This window comes from Giraffa tippelskirchi, chromosome 11, assembly GCF_054371585.1.
Source record: "Giraffa tippelskirchi isolate mGirTip1 chromosome 11, T2T-mGirTip1v1.2.pri, whole genome shotgun sequence".
Taxonomy (NCBI): domain Eukaryota; kingdom Metazoa; phylum Chordata; class Mammalia; order Artiodactyla; family Giraffidae; genus Giraffa; species Giraffa tippelskirchi.
The window spans coordinates 61,378,009-61,394,944 of NC_137285.1; the positions used below are offsets into that span (position 1 = coordinate 61,378,009).

General features: G+C 43.1%; 1 protein-coding gene across 8 annotated transcripts in view; it reads left to right on the forward strand.

Annotated features, from left to right (window-relative positions):
- FHIP1A (FHF complex subunit HOOK interacting protein 1A) overlaps positions 1-16,936 on the forward strand; it is a 381,881-nt gene that overhangs the window by 344,995 nt on the left and 19,950 nt on the right. For all 8 annotated transcript variants that reach the window (XM_081544005.1, XM_081544003.1, XM_081544002.1 and 5 more), the window contains 2 exons: positions 4,512-4,679; positions 7,691-7,770. In XM_081544005.1, coding sequence (XP_081400131.1) covers positions 4,512-4,679; positions 7,691-7,770 — 248 coding nt within the window. The remainder of the gene's footprint in view (positions 1-4,511; positions 4,680-7,690; positions 7,771-16,936) is intronic.

Sequence of the window (16,936 nt, forward strand, 5' to 3'; positions counted from 1 at the left end):
TTGGGTTTTTGCACTGGTACTTTAGTATTTTTTCAACTGTTGTAACTATTAATATAATGCACAGCCAGAAACTTATTTTCTACATTTCTGTGTATGCATTTTCTTAATTGAATGTAACAAGACACAGGCATGCAAAATATATTGTATTACGTATAGTTGGAACAACATATTTATATAAAAGTTTGGCAAAACAGGACTCATTTTTACTCCTGCTGCTGCTGCTGCTAAGTCACTTCAGTCGTGTCCGACTCTGTGCGACCCCATAGACGGCAGCCCACCAGGCTCCCCCGTCCCTGGGATTCTCCAGGCAAGAGCACTGGAGTGGGCTGCCATTGCCTTCTCCGAGAGACTATCTGTACACTTGTAAAACGATGTCACCCACACCTTTTGGGAAGCCACAGCCCTCAGAGACACTGAGGCTAAACAAGATTCCTTGTCTCATTTTGCCTCTATGCCCTTTCCGCCACACCTCTCAGTGGTACCTAAAGACAGATGTCAAGGAATTCCTCAGCACACAGAGGTTTAGATCTTCCCACCAGGCTCCTGGGGACACAGTAGCACCTTTGGCAGCTGCTTTTAGTGGGTGACTAACAAGCTAGGCCAGGAATTCCCATCCTTCTCCTCCCCCAAGAGTTACAAAGTTTATTTTTACTACATGCAGTCTATTCCAATACTTTCTGTTTGAATCTGGTCTAAACCATGCGTGGACCAAGGCACTGTCTGTATTACCTACTTTGGGTCTCAAACTATGGTTTGAAAAACATGTTTAAGCAGTTGGCGAAGGGCACTTGGCATGAAGGACAACTCAGGTAGGGGTCAGTGGCGGTGGAAAGGGTAGAGAAGGGATTTCAAAAAATAGACTAAACTGGACTGCATAGCAGTAAAAATAAGTACCTGTGTCAGGGTCTCATTCTAGAACTTGGGCTGAAAAGTAGGCATGTGAAAGTGCCTAAGCAAATATCCTGTTTGGGTTCATGGTTGTACCTTCTTGTAAAGGATAATTATTTGTCTGTAGGACCTGAGTTTTCCTTAAGTCATTGCAGCCACTGCGGTCTGCCTTTAGTAAGAAAGAACATTCCCAAGCTTTATTATTGTGTATTGTATGGTAGAACCTCATTCACCCTTTCTGCTAGAATTTCTATGTAAATTTGTAGCTGCAGTGCTTTATAGAACGAGATCAATAAATACTGACACACAACGGTGAGGCAGAAAGGTCCTCCTTACATCAGCAGCTGATTGTCCTTCATGACTGGCCCACGAGGAGGAGGCTGCTCTCCCGTTTTGCTGGTACTTGCTCTTTGGGGCATTGGCAGAACCTGAATTTCACATTCTGCACAGCCCAGCCGCCCTCCCCTCGTGGCTCATCATTAGCTTTCAAGTGATCACACTTAGGCTCTGGTCTCATCCTCGCTTAAGGAGGTTTCCTATTTGGAGGATTAGAGGAAGTTTCTGCGAAGTCAAGATAATGGGGCAGGAGAAGATTTTCTGGGATAAAAAGCTTCTAAGGGCTCTGAGAATATGGAGGAGGGAAGAGGGGGAAAGAGAAGGGAACCAGATTTTCTTGGTTTGGGTATTCATTTAAGGTGAGGGTGACCTTGATTCATAAAGATTTTGCAACCTGATGCTTAATGGAATTGGGTTTTAATATTTATAGCACGTTATGTAAATGCTGCCCCTCCAAGTGCTTCCTTAAATCCTCTAAGCTTATAAATGACAGCTTTGATTTCTAAAAAAAAAACAAAAATCTTTCCATTTATCCGGCTTAAGAGTAGTAAACAATAGATGCTTAATGCCCGCCTTTCATGCCAGGTCCCAAAGACTGAGATTTAGATTCTCAAGAGTTTATCGCTGTGCTTTTGAGCTGATTACGGCCATGCATAACTAAAGAGAGGAAAAGCTGATGCTACACTATTGGTGCAAAGGCAGCTTCTGGAATTGTGTGTAGCATGTCAGCTCAGCAGTGCTCCACAGGTAAGTTGAAAACACAGAAACTACACACGTGGTCCCTTTGGAATGATTGTTGTTGTTTGGTCGCTCGGTCATGTCCAACTTTTTTGTGATCCCATGGACTGTAGTCCGCCAGGCTTCTCTGTCCCTGGGATTTCCCAGCCAAGAGTACTCAAGTTGGTTGCCATTTCCTTCTCCAGAGGATCTTCCCTACCCAGGAATCGATTAATGCTCCTTTTTTTTTCTTCTAGTAATCAAGATTGTTAGGGAATTCAAATTTTGTGTAAATGATTTTAGGTTAAATTTCTACTCTAGGACCCTGAGATTGCAGTTGTGCAATCTGTGTGAGCTAATGGAACTATGTGTTTGGTGGTGGTGTCAGTCCTTTCCCCTTAATTGTTCTGGGTGAAATCAGTTATTCTGTAATTTTTATTTTAAAAAATGTCCCCACTCACTGGGGCCTTCAGATTTCATGTAGAGAAGAGGGAGAAATGAAAAAACTTAAGCTCAATTTTGGCAAATGTAAATTGCCAGGTCCTTGGAGGCTGCCATTTGTTCAGGAAATGTTTATTAAGTACCTTCTGTGCACCAGGCTCTTTACATCGCCCTGCAGTAATAAAGAAAAAGTCACAGCTTGTGTCCCAGGACAGTGTTATAAGTGCCGTGAGCTTGGGGCTAGAGAATACAGGAAGATGCAAGGATAGAAGCCGTTTGTTCAGAAGCAGAGCAGCCCATGAGGAGGACTCTTCTCAAAGTAATTTGTCTGCCACGTGGTTGGTGCTTACCTGTTTCCTTTGCTTTATTTGGGCACAGAGAGCTTTTACATCTGGTCAGATGACACAGGGGTGTGTTGAGTGAGGAGTCATAAGATTGGCACTGAGGTGGGAATGGAAGGGCCGGACACTGTGCTCAGGCCACTCAGGGTACAGTCAGTGGGTTCTGAGAGTGCATTCAGATGTCCTGTAGGGGCCTTGCTTAGAATAAAGAACACAGTCAGAACTGATTTGGTAATATCTATATGGACTCACCTATCTAGCACATCCCTAAGAACCAAGAAATTCATAAAAGTAATTCAAGCCTTTCTGCACCGATGCATCCTTACGAGGACTGTCCACGCTTATGTAGCAGGTCTGGAGATCTGGTTTCTAAACTGAGTTGTGGATTTTGAAGGCAGAAAAGGAGAAGAGGAAAGCATTTTTAAAGGAATGGCCCAGTAACAGTATGATAAAATGACAGCTAACACTTTTAAAGTGAGGAGAAAAGAAGATCGAATACTGGAAAAGAAAAGATGTGATCACTCAAAATTTATTACCATCTGTTTCATTTAGCATCAAGTGTGTTAGACTCATGGCAGGGGAGATATCTAAACTTTCTAGGGTATAAGATTGAAATATGAAATTTTGAACTGTTTCCCTGGTAATTCTCATGCAACCCTGTTTGAGTCTTTTTGTGTTACAGACAGTATGGCAATTGATGACCCCTGTTCTGCCTTTAGGGCTTCCCAGGTGGTTCAGTGGTAAAGAATCTGCCCGCCAACACCTGCAATTGCAGGAGACATGGGTTTAATCCCCTAGAGAAGGAAGTGACAACCCACTCCAGTATTCTTGCCTGGAAAATCCCACGGACAGAGGAGCCTGGCAGGCAACAGCCTACAGGGTCGCAAAGAGTTGGACACAACTGAGCACAAGTACATTTCTACCTTTAGGAAGACAAAGCAGTGTCTACTCACTCTTTAAAATATTCCCAATCAGAATGGTTAAAATAAAATTATGTTGCTTTAAGCATCAAATCCTCAGCTCTTTGAAAAACTTGACTCTTTAGAGGAGTCTGTTTCCTGAAAGATTGATGTTTTACTGCATGGGAAAATCACAGCACATAGAAAATAGTAATCTGTACTATTTAAAAAGTCACAGTTACTTTATAAGCAGTAAACTCTTACAGCAGTTTATAAATAATACTTTATATATATTATTCAGTTATAAAATTTTGACTTGCAACTTGCCTGAAACATATCTGAACTTCTACAGCATTTTGTTTCTGCACCTCTCATTTGCTATTTATCATATTATTATTTAGTTTGCTAGATCATAAATGGAACCCATCTTCCTGGACAGAAAATGTGTTGTTTCTAGCTTCTTGTTCATAGGAAAACCCAATAAAAGTTTATTGAATGACTAGTAATGAAACACGTAATACTGAGCTTTCTAATTAATCCTTTTTATGGACCATGAACATACTTTCTATTATCTTTTCCTTCTTTGTGATTACACACTAAAATCTTGATGGTATTTGAACTGCATCTGGTGATCAGGGTTGTCGGAACACTTGAATTGCTTCTTTCTGCCTGTGCTTTTCCCTTACTGAATTAAAAGGCAGAATCAGCATGAGATTTTGAGGAATGTGAATAGGTTAGGGGCTTCAAATGAAGCTCTGAAGTGTGTTCTTGTGGCAGGCGTGTTCTTGCCTTGATGGGGTCACTACGGTGAGGCCGGGGGCCATTGGAGAGGCATGTATCGCAGCATCGAGGGGAGGCTCACCTGTGTTCACTCTGTCGTTGGGCCCAGGTGACTGTGGAGGAGGTCATGACCACAACCGCCTACCTGGACCTTTTTCTGCGCAGCATCTCCGAGCCAGCACTGCTCGAGATCTTCCTCCGTTTTATCCTGTTGCACCAGCACGAGAATGTCCACATCTTGGATACGCTCACGAGCCGAATTAACACCCCATTCCGGGTAAGGAGAGCCCCAGTGGAAGGGAAGTTATGACTCAGGACAGATTTCAGGAGAGTTTGCTTTTGGATTCTTTTTATTTCCCCTCCTTTTATTTTCCTTTCAGCCTTTACTTTTCTGTTTTGGAAGAGATGAACTAGATAGTTTGTTTTGCTGTCTAGAGCCCTTCTGTCTGGGAGGCAGAAGTTACTGCCTTTTCTAGACAGTTTTCTCAGTTTGTCTGGCTTGACACTTTCTTCTGTAGAACTGGCAGAATGTGCTTCTGAGGAGACAAGGAACAGGGGATGTGCTGAAGTTCAAGTAAAGCCAAAGAACTGAAGTATATCAAGTCTGGGTATTGGAGATCATATTTCTGTCCATAAGTGTTTTGAAATGCAAGTCTGGGCATGTGTGAATTTAGGTAGTCATTCTTTAGTTTGGTGCTCTGATCAACTTTGAAAATCCTCTCATACCTTTAGTGTAATCCTTTGCAGCCCTCTCCCCATAGGCTGTCTCTGTTTAATTGCAATTATTGTTTTAAAAGCAAAGGTATATTGGAAGAAAACAAAAACACTAATTTGCAAAGATCCATATACCCTAATGGTTATATATAAGCAGCATTATTTGCAGTTTGCAAACCATCCAAGTTGTGGAAGCAATCAAACTGTCCATCAACAAATGAATGGATAAAGAATATGTGGTAGGACTTCCCCAGTGGTCCAGTGGTTAAGAATGCGCCTTTCAGTGCAGGGGACACAGGTTCGATCCCTGGTTCAGGAAGATTCTACACGCACAGGACAACTAATTCCGTGCCTCAGAGCTGATGAACCCCAGGCACTCTAGAGCCCATGCTCTGCAACAGAGAAAGCTGTGCACTGGAGCTAGAGAGGAACCCCAACCAGAGAAAGCCCTTGCATGACAGTGAGTACCCAGTGCAGCCAAAAAAAAGGGAAAAAAAAGGGAATGAAATTTTGCCATTTGCAAGAACTTGGATGGACTTGGAGGGATGTATGCTAAATGAAGTAAGTCAGACAGAGAAACACATGCTGTATGATATCACTTATATGTAGAATTTAGAAAACACAACAAACTAGTAAGTAAAACAGACAAGAAGCTGACTCACAGCTATAGATAACAAATGTGGTTACCAGTGGTGAGCTGAAACGGGTAGGGAGAAAAAGGGATATTATGAAATCGTGTGTGAAACTTTTGAAAACTGTAAGGCACTATAGAATTTCAAGAATTTTTCATTCAATAAAAACAAATCAAAAGCCTCAGAAAAAGTCGATTTTTTGAAGAGATTGACAAAATTGACAAACTTTTAGCTAGACTACTAAGGAAGAAAGGAAGAAGAGTCAAATTCGTAAAGACCAGGATGAAAGAAGGGATATTACTATTGACCTTACAGAACTCAAAAGGATTATGAGGGATACTGTGAACAACTATATGCCAAAATGTTGGATAATTGAGATGAAAGAGGGAAGTTCTAGAAAGATACAGTCTTCTGAGACTGATTCAAGAAATCGAAAATGTATAAAAAGTAAGAACTCTTGTATTTCAAAGAACACCATCAAGAAACTGAAAAGACAGCCGACACAATAGGAAAAAATCTTTGCAAGTCATGTCTCTGATGAGATACTTGTACGTAGAATAACAAACTCCTGGGACTCAATGATAAAAGACAGATACAGGGTGCTGAGCACCTTGACAGTGATTTGCCCAGGTTACTATGGCGACATATAGAAAGGACACAGAATGGGGAAAGGAGATGCTGAGTGGTAATCCTGGGAGAAAGAGAAGATTCCCTAGGAAAGGTGATGCCTAGGGTCAGTCTTGGAGAATAAGGAGGCTTTATCCTGCGGAAGAGACAGAGAAAGGCATCCCAGGCAGAGGAACGGAATGTGCAGAGGCGTGGAATGAGTGGAATGAAGTGTGTTGCTTCTGCGTAACTGTAAGGGGTGACCTGTCCTGAGTACAAAAGATGTTTCGGGGCACCCAAGTACAGCTCTTTCTCTGCAGCACCATTGTGGATTTCATTGACAGGTTGTGAACTGGTCCTGCCTAGGAGACAGACTAGCACTTATTCTCCTGTACAAACAGTAAGAGCCTCAGTTACTGAAGTGGCTGGATAGAACAATAAATGCTTACTCCCCAAAGGGTACAGTGATTTTAGCATGCACCTTTGGGAACCTTCTCTGTTGGGCTCTTTATCCTTCCTTTTTGGAAATCAGAGATGGCAAGAATTCTTTTTTTTTTTTAATGAAAAACGTACTTAATGAAATACTTCAGGGAAGGACATCATCACCCCCTCAGCACTATGAGAAATGGAACTCAGGAAAATCTTTGCCCCAGAGCCAAGAAACAAATCAAAAGGAGTTGAGGTTTGGGGCTGGTGACTCTAGATAGAGAATTGGCTGGGGTATATTCAATTTTCTTTTAGCCCTGTCTTGTGGAAAATCAATGTCATATTTGAAAATAACTGGAAGGGTCTTCTCTGGCACTCCGGTGATTAAGACTCCGGGCTCCCAATGCTGGGGACCCAGGATCTGATCCCTGGTCAGGGAACTAGATCACACATGTTGCAACTAAAACTCTGCATGCCACAACTATTAATACAAGCTCCTGCGTGCCATAAGGAAGACTCCTCACAGCCAAATAAATAAATAAAATATTAAAAGAAGAAAATAGGAAAACAAACGACAGAAGTAGATCATGTGTGTGCGTGCATGTGTGTGCATGTTGGGGAGTTGTAGGGGCATATTTATCTGGATCTTCTATGAGCATAGGCATTTTGTAGGAGAGTGATTCTGCATAGTGGCATAATCCCAGGGATAGACTGTCGAATCGAATCCTACAGGAGAACTGATAGTCTGAATACACATTCTCTCTGGCAGCAGCATCTTTAAAAAAAAAAATTAAAACTACTTAAAAAATAAAGACCATTTTATTTTGTTATTCTGATTTATTTACCATCTTTGGGGGTCACAGAGGTCCTCTCAGTGTCTGAAATAGAATGTGTGTTTGTTGCTTCCCAGCTTTGTGTGGTGTCCCTGGCATTATTTAGGACTCTCATCGGTTTCCATTGTGAAGATGTGATGTTACAACTAATTCTAAGGTGAGTTGCCACCTTTTGTTTCCTTTAAAGAACAACACTACACTATTGCTATTTTATTTTCCTTTGGTAATATGAGCTAAGTAAGGACCATGCTTCTAAGAAAGAAAATAATCAAGAAAATCAGCTTAATTTCTGCATTATTGCCCAAGGTTAAAAGTATTTAGGGGGGGCAAAGGCATTATATTATACACGTGCTCCTGGAAAAAATTAATAGAATGTTTGGAAACTTTCAGAAGTATTATGAAAGCTCTTCTGGTCTGTAACTGAATGTCTTTCTCTCAAAGTACATTTTTAGGAGGCTCATGTTATTGAAAACAACTTTTCTCAATAGGAAATGCTGTTGATGTATAGAAATTATTCTATGACTTTTGCTTTAGTAATGGTATGGCTACAGTGCTCACCGCCTGACTTGCCAGTAGTTTTCAATTAAATTCGGTGAATATTTACTGAGTAGTTCCTGTGTACAGTTCAGAAGGGCACAGGTGGAGGGGCAAGCTGAGAAGGACACCCATGTACACAGGGCAGGAAAGGCCTGTCCTTCAGGTGTCCAGGTGGGAACGCTGTCATGCGGGCCTGGGATCTGAGGATGGGCATCGGGAGTCAAAGTGGAGTGCCAGCAAGACGACATCAGTTTGGTCGGCGGGCAGGAGACTCAGGAACACCGCATCCTGCCTCAGCCCAGCCTATCCTCACAGGGTCCCTGAGAGAAGCACCTGCTTTTGTGAAGGAAGAGAGTTGATGAGGGCCTGTGCTCCCACAGTCCCCTCCGTGGTCTGGATGCAATAAGGAAAGAGCTGACCCGCTCACTGGGTGCCTGCTCCACCTCCACCTTCCATAGAGCCTGCTTCTGACCCCTCTGGGGACAGAGGGTGCTGAGAGGAGACCCGCGGCCCCTGGTCCCCACTGCGGTTTAGACACGGCGTGAGCAGGATTACTGAGGAGCTGGCGTTCCAAGAGGAGCCTGGCCCTGGAGAAGTTTCAGGGCATGGCCAAGCGTGATCCTGGGAACAGCGGCAGAGACGTCATCCAGGGACCCATGAAAACACACATCCTTGGCCTTCTCCTCCCAGACGTGCTGAATCAGAAACTGGTTAGGGGTGGGGCCTGGCAAGCTATGTTTTATTTAGCTCCAGAGGATTCTGATGCCGCTAAGTTTGAGAACTACTGGTTTGAGGAAGGTGCAGTATAGACGTGGCATCCTGCAAACGGGAGTGATAGAAACACTGCAGTGGGAGTCAGTGGGTGGCATGGTGATGGAGGCCTTGCCGAGTCCCTGTTTTATAGGAGAATATCACCTATACATTTTGGACTTTAGGAAGGTTTAGATCAGGCCATCAACAACTAATCTTAGGGCTTTAGCAAAGAACAAATCTGCTCATAAGTACATACCCTGAGTTGTCCAGGAGAGCATTAGTTTTCTGTCCTAAAAGGGTTACATCCGCTTTGCAACAGGTCTCTCCTGATGTGACAGAGTGCATTAGCGGCACCTGGATGAAATCCATCAGAGCACCTTGTTAAAGCCTTTTTGTTTAGTGTCAAAGCCAGACTTTGCTTCCAGCAAGGGTAAATCCTGTTTATATTTAAACGTTAGATTCTTGAATGCTGCTTCTCTGATAGCAGCGAAAGCAGCTGCCCTCTGCAGTGGGCCTGGAAGCCTGGCCCCGTGTCCCAGCCCTGGGTCACTGGGGGAGGCTGAGCCCGGGGGGTGGACGCTTCTGCCCAATGGCGTTGTCTACCCACAGGGCGGTGCTTGTGGTAAAAACTGTCCTCAGAGGTCGTATTAGAGCTTCTTTTGAGAGCCAGATCTGCGCCTTATGAAGGTGAAGGAATCAGCTCGTGATTGAAATACACGTCCACGTCAGAGCTTGTCATTTCCAGGGTGAGTAAGGGCCTGTTGTTGCCCAGGAAAGTGCGTGGCTGCAGGTGCTGAAGGAGTCACGGAGAAAGCGCTGGGGGTAGCCTCGGATCCCAGCGCGCCCAGCCCGAGTTTCTTCTTTGTTTCCTTATTGAGGATGATGATGAGAATATTCTAACAGTTGCCCTTTATTTACTACTTTCTGTATTTCTGATTCTGCCATATTGCCTGGGGAATCTGAGAACGAGTGGGGGACAGATGTAGAGGTCCGCACGAGGTAAACATGCAGGAAACCTCTGCTTCCGATCTTTGTCACCTGAGCGGCCGATCCACCTCCCGCCCCTCACCCCCATTTAACAAGTACTTTTTCTGTTTTTTTAAACTTTTTATTTTGTATTAGGGTATACCTGATTAACAATGTTGTGATAATTTCAGGCAGAACAAGTATTTTTAATTGTAGTCAAATACACTCAACATTCAAAAAACTAAGATCATGGCATCTGGTCCCATCACTTCTTGGCAGATAGTTGGGGAAACAGTGGAAACAGTGAGAGAATTTATTTTCTTGGGTTCCAAAATCAGTGAAGATGGTGACTGCAGCCATGAAATTAAAAGACTCTTGCTCCTTGGAAGAAAAGCTATGAAAGCAAAGACATTACTTTGCCAACAAAGGTCCGTCTAGTCAAGGCTATGGTTTTTCCAGTGGTCATGTATGGATGTGAGAGTTGGACTATAAAGAAAGCTGAGTGCCGAAGAATTGATGCTTTTGAACTGTCGTGTTGGAGAAGACTCTTGAGAGTCCCTTGGACTGCAAGGAGATGCAACCAGTCCATCCTAAAGGAGATCAGTCCTGGGTATCCATTGGAAGGACTGATGTTGAAGCTGAAACTCCAATCCTTTGGCCACCTGATGTGAAGAGCTGACTCAATGGAAAAGACCCTAATGCTGGGAAGGATTGGGGGCAGGAGGAGAAGGGGACAACAGAGGATGAGATAGTTGGATGGCATCACCTACTCGATGGACATGGGTTTGGGTAGACTCCGGGAGTTGGTGATGGACAGGGAGACCTGGCGTGCTGTAGTCCATGGGGTTGCAAAGAGTCGGACATGACTGAGTGACTGAACTGACTGAGTCAAATACACAGAACCTAGAATTTACCATCTTAACCATACAGTTCAGTGATGTGCATTCACAATATTGTACAGCCGTTGCTATCATCCATCTCCAGAATTGTTCTCACCTCACAAAGAAAGCCCCTTCTGTTCCCATTCAGTCCTCACTGCCCCCTGCCTCAGCCCATGGCAGCCACTGTCCTGCCTCTGGTTGCTCTGAATTTGCCTCTTCTCCGTGCCTCATGTAAGTGGACTCATGCAGTGTTTGTCTTTTTGTACCTGATGTATTTCACTTAGCACAGTGTCTTCACTGTGCTAAGTGTCAGAATTTCCTTCCTTTTGAAGGCCGAATAATATCCCATTATTTATACCACATTTTGTTTACTCATTTATCTGTCAGTGGATATTTTGGATTTCTCCCCATTTTAGCTGTAATGAATAACACTGCTATGGCCATAGATATACAGATATGTCTCTTCAAAACCCTGCTTTCACTTCTTTTGTGTAGATATCCAGAAGTGAAGTTGCTGGATCATATGGTCATTCTGTTTAAATTATTTTTTTTCTATAATAGCTGCACATTTTAAAAGTCCACTAACAGTACACAGGGTTCTAGTTCCTCCACATCCTTGTCAATACTTATTATTTTCTGTTAAACTAAAAACTTTTTTTATTAGAAGTTTATTTTATCTTTATTTATTTGGCTGCATTGAGTCTTAGCTGTGGCACACAGGCCTGGTTGCCCTGCGGCATGTGGGATCTTAGTTCTTTCACCAGGGATCAAACCCGAGTCCCCTGCACTGGAAACAGATTCTTAATGACTGGACCACCAGGGAAGTCCCCTAAAAATGATATTTTGACAATCAAGTAAAAATGACAGGCAGATTTAAAGAACCAGCTGGGGCTTTTAGAAGTGGAAACTGTAATTATTAAAATGAAAAACTGTTTAAATAACATTTAAAATACAGATTAAGAGAGAATTAATGCGATTGAAGAAGTTACTACTAAGTTTGCAGCAGAAAGAGATAAGGAGATTTACAGTTGAGAGAACAAGGCTGTGAACAATGGTGGCTGGAATGATAAGGTGTGTATCCAGTTAGGTCCATCTAGATAAAGCTAAGTCATGTATGGATGTGAGAGTTGGACCATAAAGAAGGCTGAGTGCCGAAGAATTGATGCTTTTGAACTGTAGTGTTGGAGAAGGCTCTTTGAGAGTCTTGATCTGCAAGAAGATCAAACCAGTCAATCCTAAAGGAAATCAGTCCTGAATTGGAAGAACTGATGCTGAAGCTGAAGCTCCAATACTTTGGCCACCTAATGCGAAGAACTGACTCATTGGAAAAGACCCTGGTGCTGGGAAAGATTGAAGGTGGGAGAAGGGGACGACAGAGATGAGACGGTTGGGTGGCATCACTGACTCAATGGACATGAGTTTGAGTAAGCTCCGGGAGTTGATGGACAGGAAAGCCTGGTGTGCTGCAATCCATGGGGTTGCAAAGAGTTGGACACAACTGAGCGACTGAACTGAACTGAGTCCCTCTTATCTTCAGTTCTGTTTTCCAAGGTTTCAGTTACCCATGGTCAACCGTGGTTCAGAAATATTAAGTGGAAACTTCTGGAAAAAAACAGTTCATAGGTTTTAAATTGTGTGCTGTTCTGAGTAGTGTGATGGAATCTCAGGCCTCCCCTCCCACGATCCCCAATTATCGACAGAGTCTGCCCCTGATACCCAGCCATCCACATCTTCATGTGTCAGTGATCCAGGATCACCTTAAGTATATGTTCATCCTATGTCAGGTCGGTAGCAGCCTGAGCCTACGTGACAAGGCTGACATCATTCACCTCACCTCATGCCATCATGTAGGCATTTCATCATCTCAGATCATCACAAGAAGGGTGAGTCCAGCACACTAAGATACTTTGAGAGATAGCCTACATTCACATGACTTTTGTTACAGTACATTGTTATAATTGTTCTATTTTATTACTGGATACTCCAAAAATGGATCCATGAGCTAAAACGTTGTGTATTCTAGGGTGAAAACTGAATAGACTAGACCATATTATCAGTAGATAAATGAGCTGGATATGATTTGTCATTCTTCAGTACCATTTTGTAAATTAAAATCTTGATGTTATCATGTCTGTACATTTTCTAACACTAAAACTTTTCTAAAGTTGGGAAAAAATAGCTATTACCAGCTGCTGTTGTTATTCTTTTACTGAACCTAATCTACAAATTAAACTTTATCATAGGTTTGTATATATAGAAAAAAGCATAGTGTTTATAGGGTTCAATACTATCCACTGTTTCAGGCATCATTGGGGGTCTTGGAATGTATCTCCTTCAGATAAGAGGGGGTTACTGTAATGAAAACAATGTCTTTTCTGACTTAGAATCTGTACCAATAGGAAAGGCAATGAAAAATCCTTATTTTTCTAGCCATTTAAACTTTAAGGGACCTAAAAAATATATTTATAACCTGTCCTTTTTTGATGTTGCTGCTGTAGTCATTTGAATGTTCACGACAAACTTGTAGATCTGAGAGGCAATTATGTGACCCCCTTTTAGTGAAGTTATTTGTTACATGATAAAACTACATCAATTTTTGTTGCAACCCAAATACTCTTAATTACTGACATTTCAAAGTGGTAATCAGTTTGTAACAGATATTTTTTTTTCCTTTAGCAAGATATCAGAATAGTAGGTTGGAATAAGGTACCCCTAGAGAGGCTGTTTAGGGGCACAGAAAACGTGAGAGAAATTGTCCACCTCACAGGATGTGACCTGTGATGGGCCAAAGGCAGGCAGGGACCGCTGACAGGCAGTCACCTGACAGATTACCCCCATGTTCATGACAACATTGAATTGCTTAGTACCCTGAATGCCATTTCTGAATATTCTGGTTGGGGTTTTTCTTTCACAAGTGCTGATCCTTTGTCAGGTTTACGAACTGCATCACCTTTTGTGTTCAGGTAGAGACTGTTTTGCTCAAAGAGAAGCTGTCTGTTCACTTCAGGAACATTCCCATCTTATGTGAGCATTAGGTTTCTGGAGGAGAGGGGAAAAGAAGCCAACTCAGGGTACGGTGAACAGGAGAAATACGGCCAAAACTTCTTTGAAAAACAAAGGAGGTTTTTGAAATTCACTCACATTGCTTTTAAGATTTTTGCCTGTTGGTGCATACTGAGGTTGTCCTCATCTCCTAAGAAGCATCCTGCTTACTTCATCATACCTGACTGCTTTGTTTGTTTTTATTGTCAGTGTAGCAGCAGGCAATGTGTATGCTCTGTTATTGATCGGTTGTCAACTCAATTGTTGCAGAAGTGGTGACGATTTATTTTAATGAGTGATATCCAATAACATAGAACATGGACCCAGGGTTGCAGAGGGCTAGGGAGATAATGAAAAAAGGGAGGACAATGTAGGAAATGTTTTTTTCCCTGCTGTATTGGGATGGCTTTGAGTAATCTGAGCCTCTAAAGCCAATTATTAGTTTCCGATTATGTAATATTTACTGCTTCCTGAATTTAAGTAAAATCCCATCCCAGGCAAATATAGTTGAAATGAAAAGATAGTTTGATGACAGATGTCTGCACTAAATTTCCTAAGTGATTTTTCTGCTGTCATCAGCACTTAATTTTGATGCTTGACACTTGGGGAACATCTGACTTTGTTCTGTTTCTAGTCTTTCTCTGTAAATGACAGAAGACGGGGTCAGTGTATGGTTCTCCCACTCTTCTCTCTGGGATAATCCTTCATTATAAAGGCACATAGTAGAAGTCCTGCTTTAAATGCAAGGGTGTTATTCATTTGGGTTGACTCTCCAATTTCTAATTGTATAGAACCCTTTCCTTCAACCACTGGGGGATCCCTTTATTTGATTTACTCAGACGAAAATTCTTAGTTTCTACTGAAAGTGTGTATTTGCAAAGTTGCAAATTCCCAATCACTATTTATTCTAATATAATTCCAAGCTACCCACTGGTGATATTTGATAAATAGCTTTATTAGGTTTGATACACTGTTCCATTTTTTTATATTTATTCAAATAGAGTAGAAATCTATGTATATCAACTTAAGTCATGAAATACGCTTGGTTTGAGCTGTAAGCAGTCATCAAGTTCCTGCAGTATATAAAAGCATCGAAGCAGGTTATTTCTTAAATAATTGATGATGAGAATAAGGATACAATATAAATTCTGTATAATCTGAATTTCCCCAGGCCTCTCTCGCCTGTGACAGCAGAAGAGTTCACATCAGCAACCACAGGACAGGATTCCCTGGCTCTTACCCACCCCTGCCCCTTGTCTAAGACCATGGACCCTGGGGAGCGTCAGCTGTCACTTCTGTGGGAGCCCAAGGCTGGGGTCTCACATGGGCTCATGCACACGTCTGTGCCCCAGTGCGGTTGCCGCAGGAGCATCTCTGCTGAGCCCTTGGTTGGTGCTGCCTCCCTTCGGTCCCTGCCATGTCCCGCTCCTGAGAGGGCTCGGGCATGATGCAGGGCATGAGGGCTGGGCCAGCATGGCCTCCCTGTGTGTCCTTGGGGCCAGAACAGTGCCGGGTCAAGAAGCGCAGGCCAGAGAAGGCTTCTCTCCTTTGCATCACTCTTGGTCCACAGAGCATCTCCTCTCACAGAGATCCTCATGAAAAGAGCTCTTTGATTTTCTACCTATAGGATCTGTTTCCCCTCCAGTAGGACTCAGGCACAAGTCCCCAAAGCCTGGCTAAGGATGAGGATAGACCTGGCCCGTTTCCCACACTGCCTTCTCCTGTCCTTCCTGTTGTTCTTAGACCCTTTGAGTTCCATGCACCTGAACTTGCAAATAAATACTGCTGCTTCAGACATGCAGGGTGTGTCTGGATCTTAGTGATAGGGGTTCAGGCTCAGGGGTCTCTGTGTGTTGTATGCCTGTGAGTGTGGGGAAGGGAGACTGGGTCTCCCTTCTTGGCAATGTAGCTAAGGTTTGGGTTGAATGAGGCATAATTTGATTTACTGATTAAAGGTAGTAGCACTAGTGGTAAAGAACCCATCTGCCAGTGTAGGAAACATAAGAGACATGGGTTCAATCTCTGGGTCGGGAAGATGCCCTGGAGGAGAGCATGGCACTCCAGTATTCTTGCTGTCCATGGGGTCACAAAGCGTCGGACATGACTGAAGTGACTTAGCACAATTTAAGTATTTATTTATATATATGTACTTATTTAATTGCCTGTGGCATGTAGGATCTAGTTCCCTGACCAAAAAATGAATCCAGGCCCCCTGCTTTGGGAACTTGGAGTCTTAGCCACTGGACCACCAGGGAAGTACTTGATTTATTTTTTGAGAACTGAAGGTTCAGTGGCAAGCTTGTCATTTCATACCATGAACGTTATAAAGACCAAAGTGTAACGTGCTATGAAGAGAATGAAATCTCTTTTCCTCCTTGACTCAGGCACTTGCAGCAGGTCAGTCATTAATGCAAACATAGGTTTTCTTCTTGTGGATCCGCAAGAGCTGTGGGAGACAGCTCAATGTTTACTGGCTTCGGGACATACCCTGGAAGTTGTACTTTTATCTTTTTCACTGAATCCTTAATCATAGCTTGTTTTCCTCTGTACTGCCTCTCTTGGAAGCTAAATACAGACACAAAAATACTCAGGTTTATTGAGGATTGTGGTTGTCCGCCTCAGGGCTCGGGGTCTCTGGAATTGGCTCCCGCACAAACGTGGGGCCCTTGGCTCTGGCCGTGAGGCTTCCATCCCATTTGTTCATCTTTGTTTAAACAAACAGTGTGGTCTTTCTCCTGTTAGCAAAGGAAGCCACTGAAACGCACTTTATTCCAGCCTCGCAGCCTGCCAGCGTGCTCCGAGCATGCTCCGAGTGACTGCCCACATTCTCTTGTCTCCAGCTGTGTAATGATCCTGAGATGCTTTGTCACCCACTCCCAAAAGTGTTTGGGGTGAAATGGGGCCCAGTGCTCCATGGTGAGCCCTGGGCCACTGTGATGTTGTGGTTCATAAGTAGAAATATATATTTGGTCTTTGTCCTTTTTCTTCTGAGCCCATGATGTCCAGGGAGGGGAGAAGGTTGAATTAAGTGTGAATGGTCAGTGATTCAGTTAGCCACGACTGTAGAGTGAAACCTCCATGAAGCCCCCCAGCGGCTGGGTTTGGAGAGCCTCCCGTTGGTGGAGGTCCTGGGAGAGGGGGAGC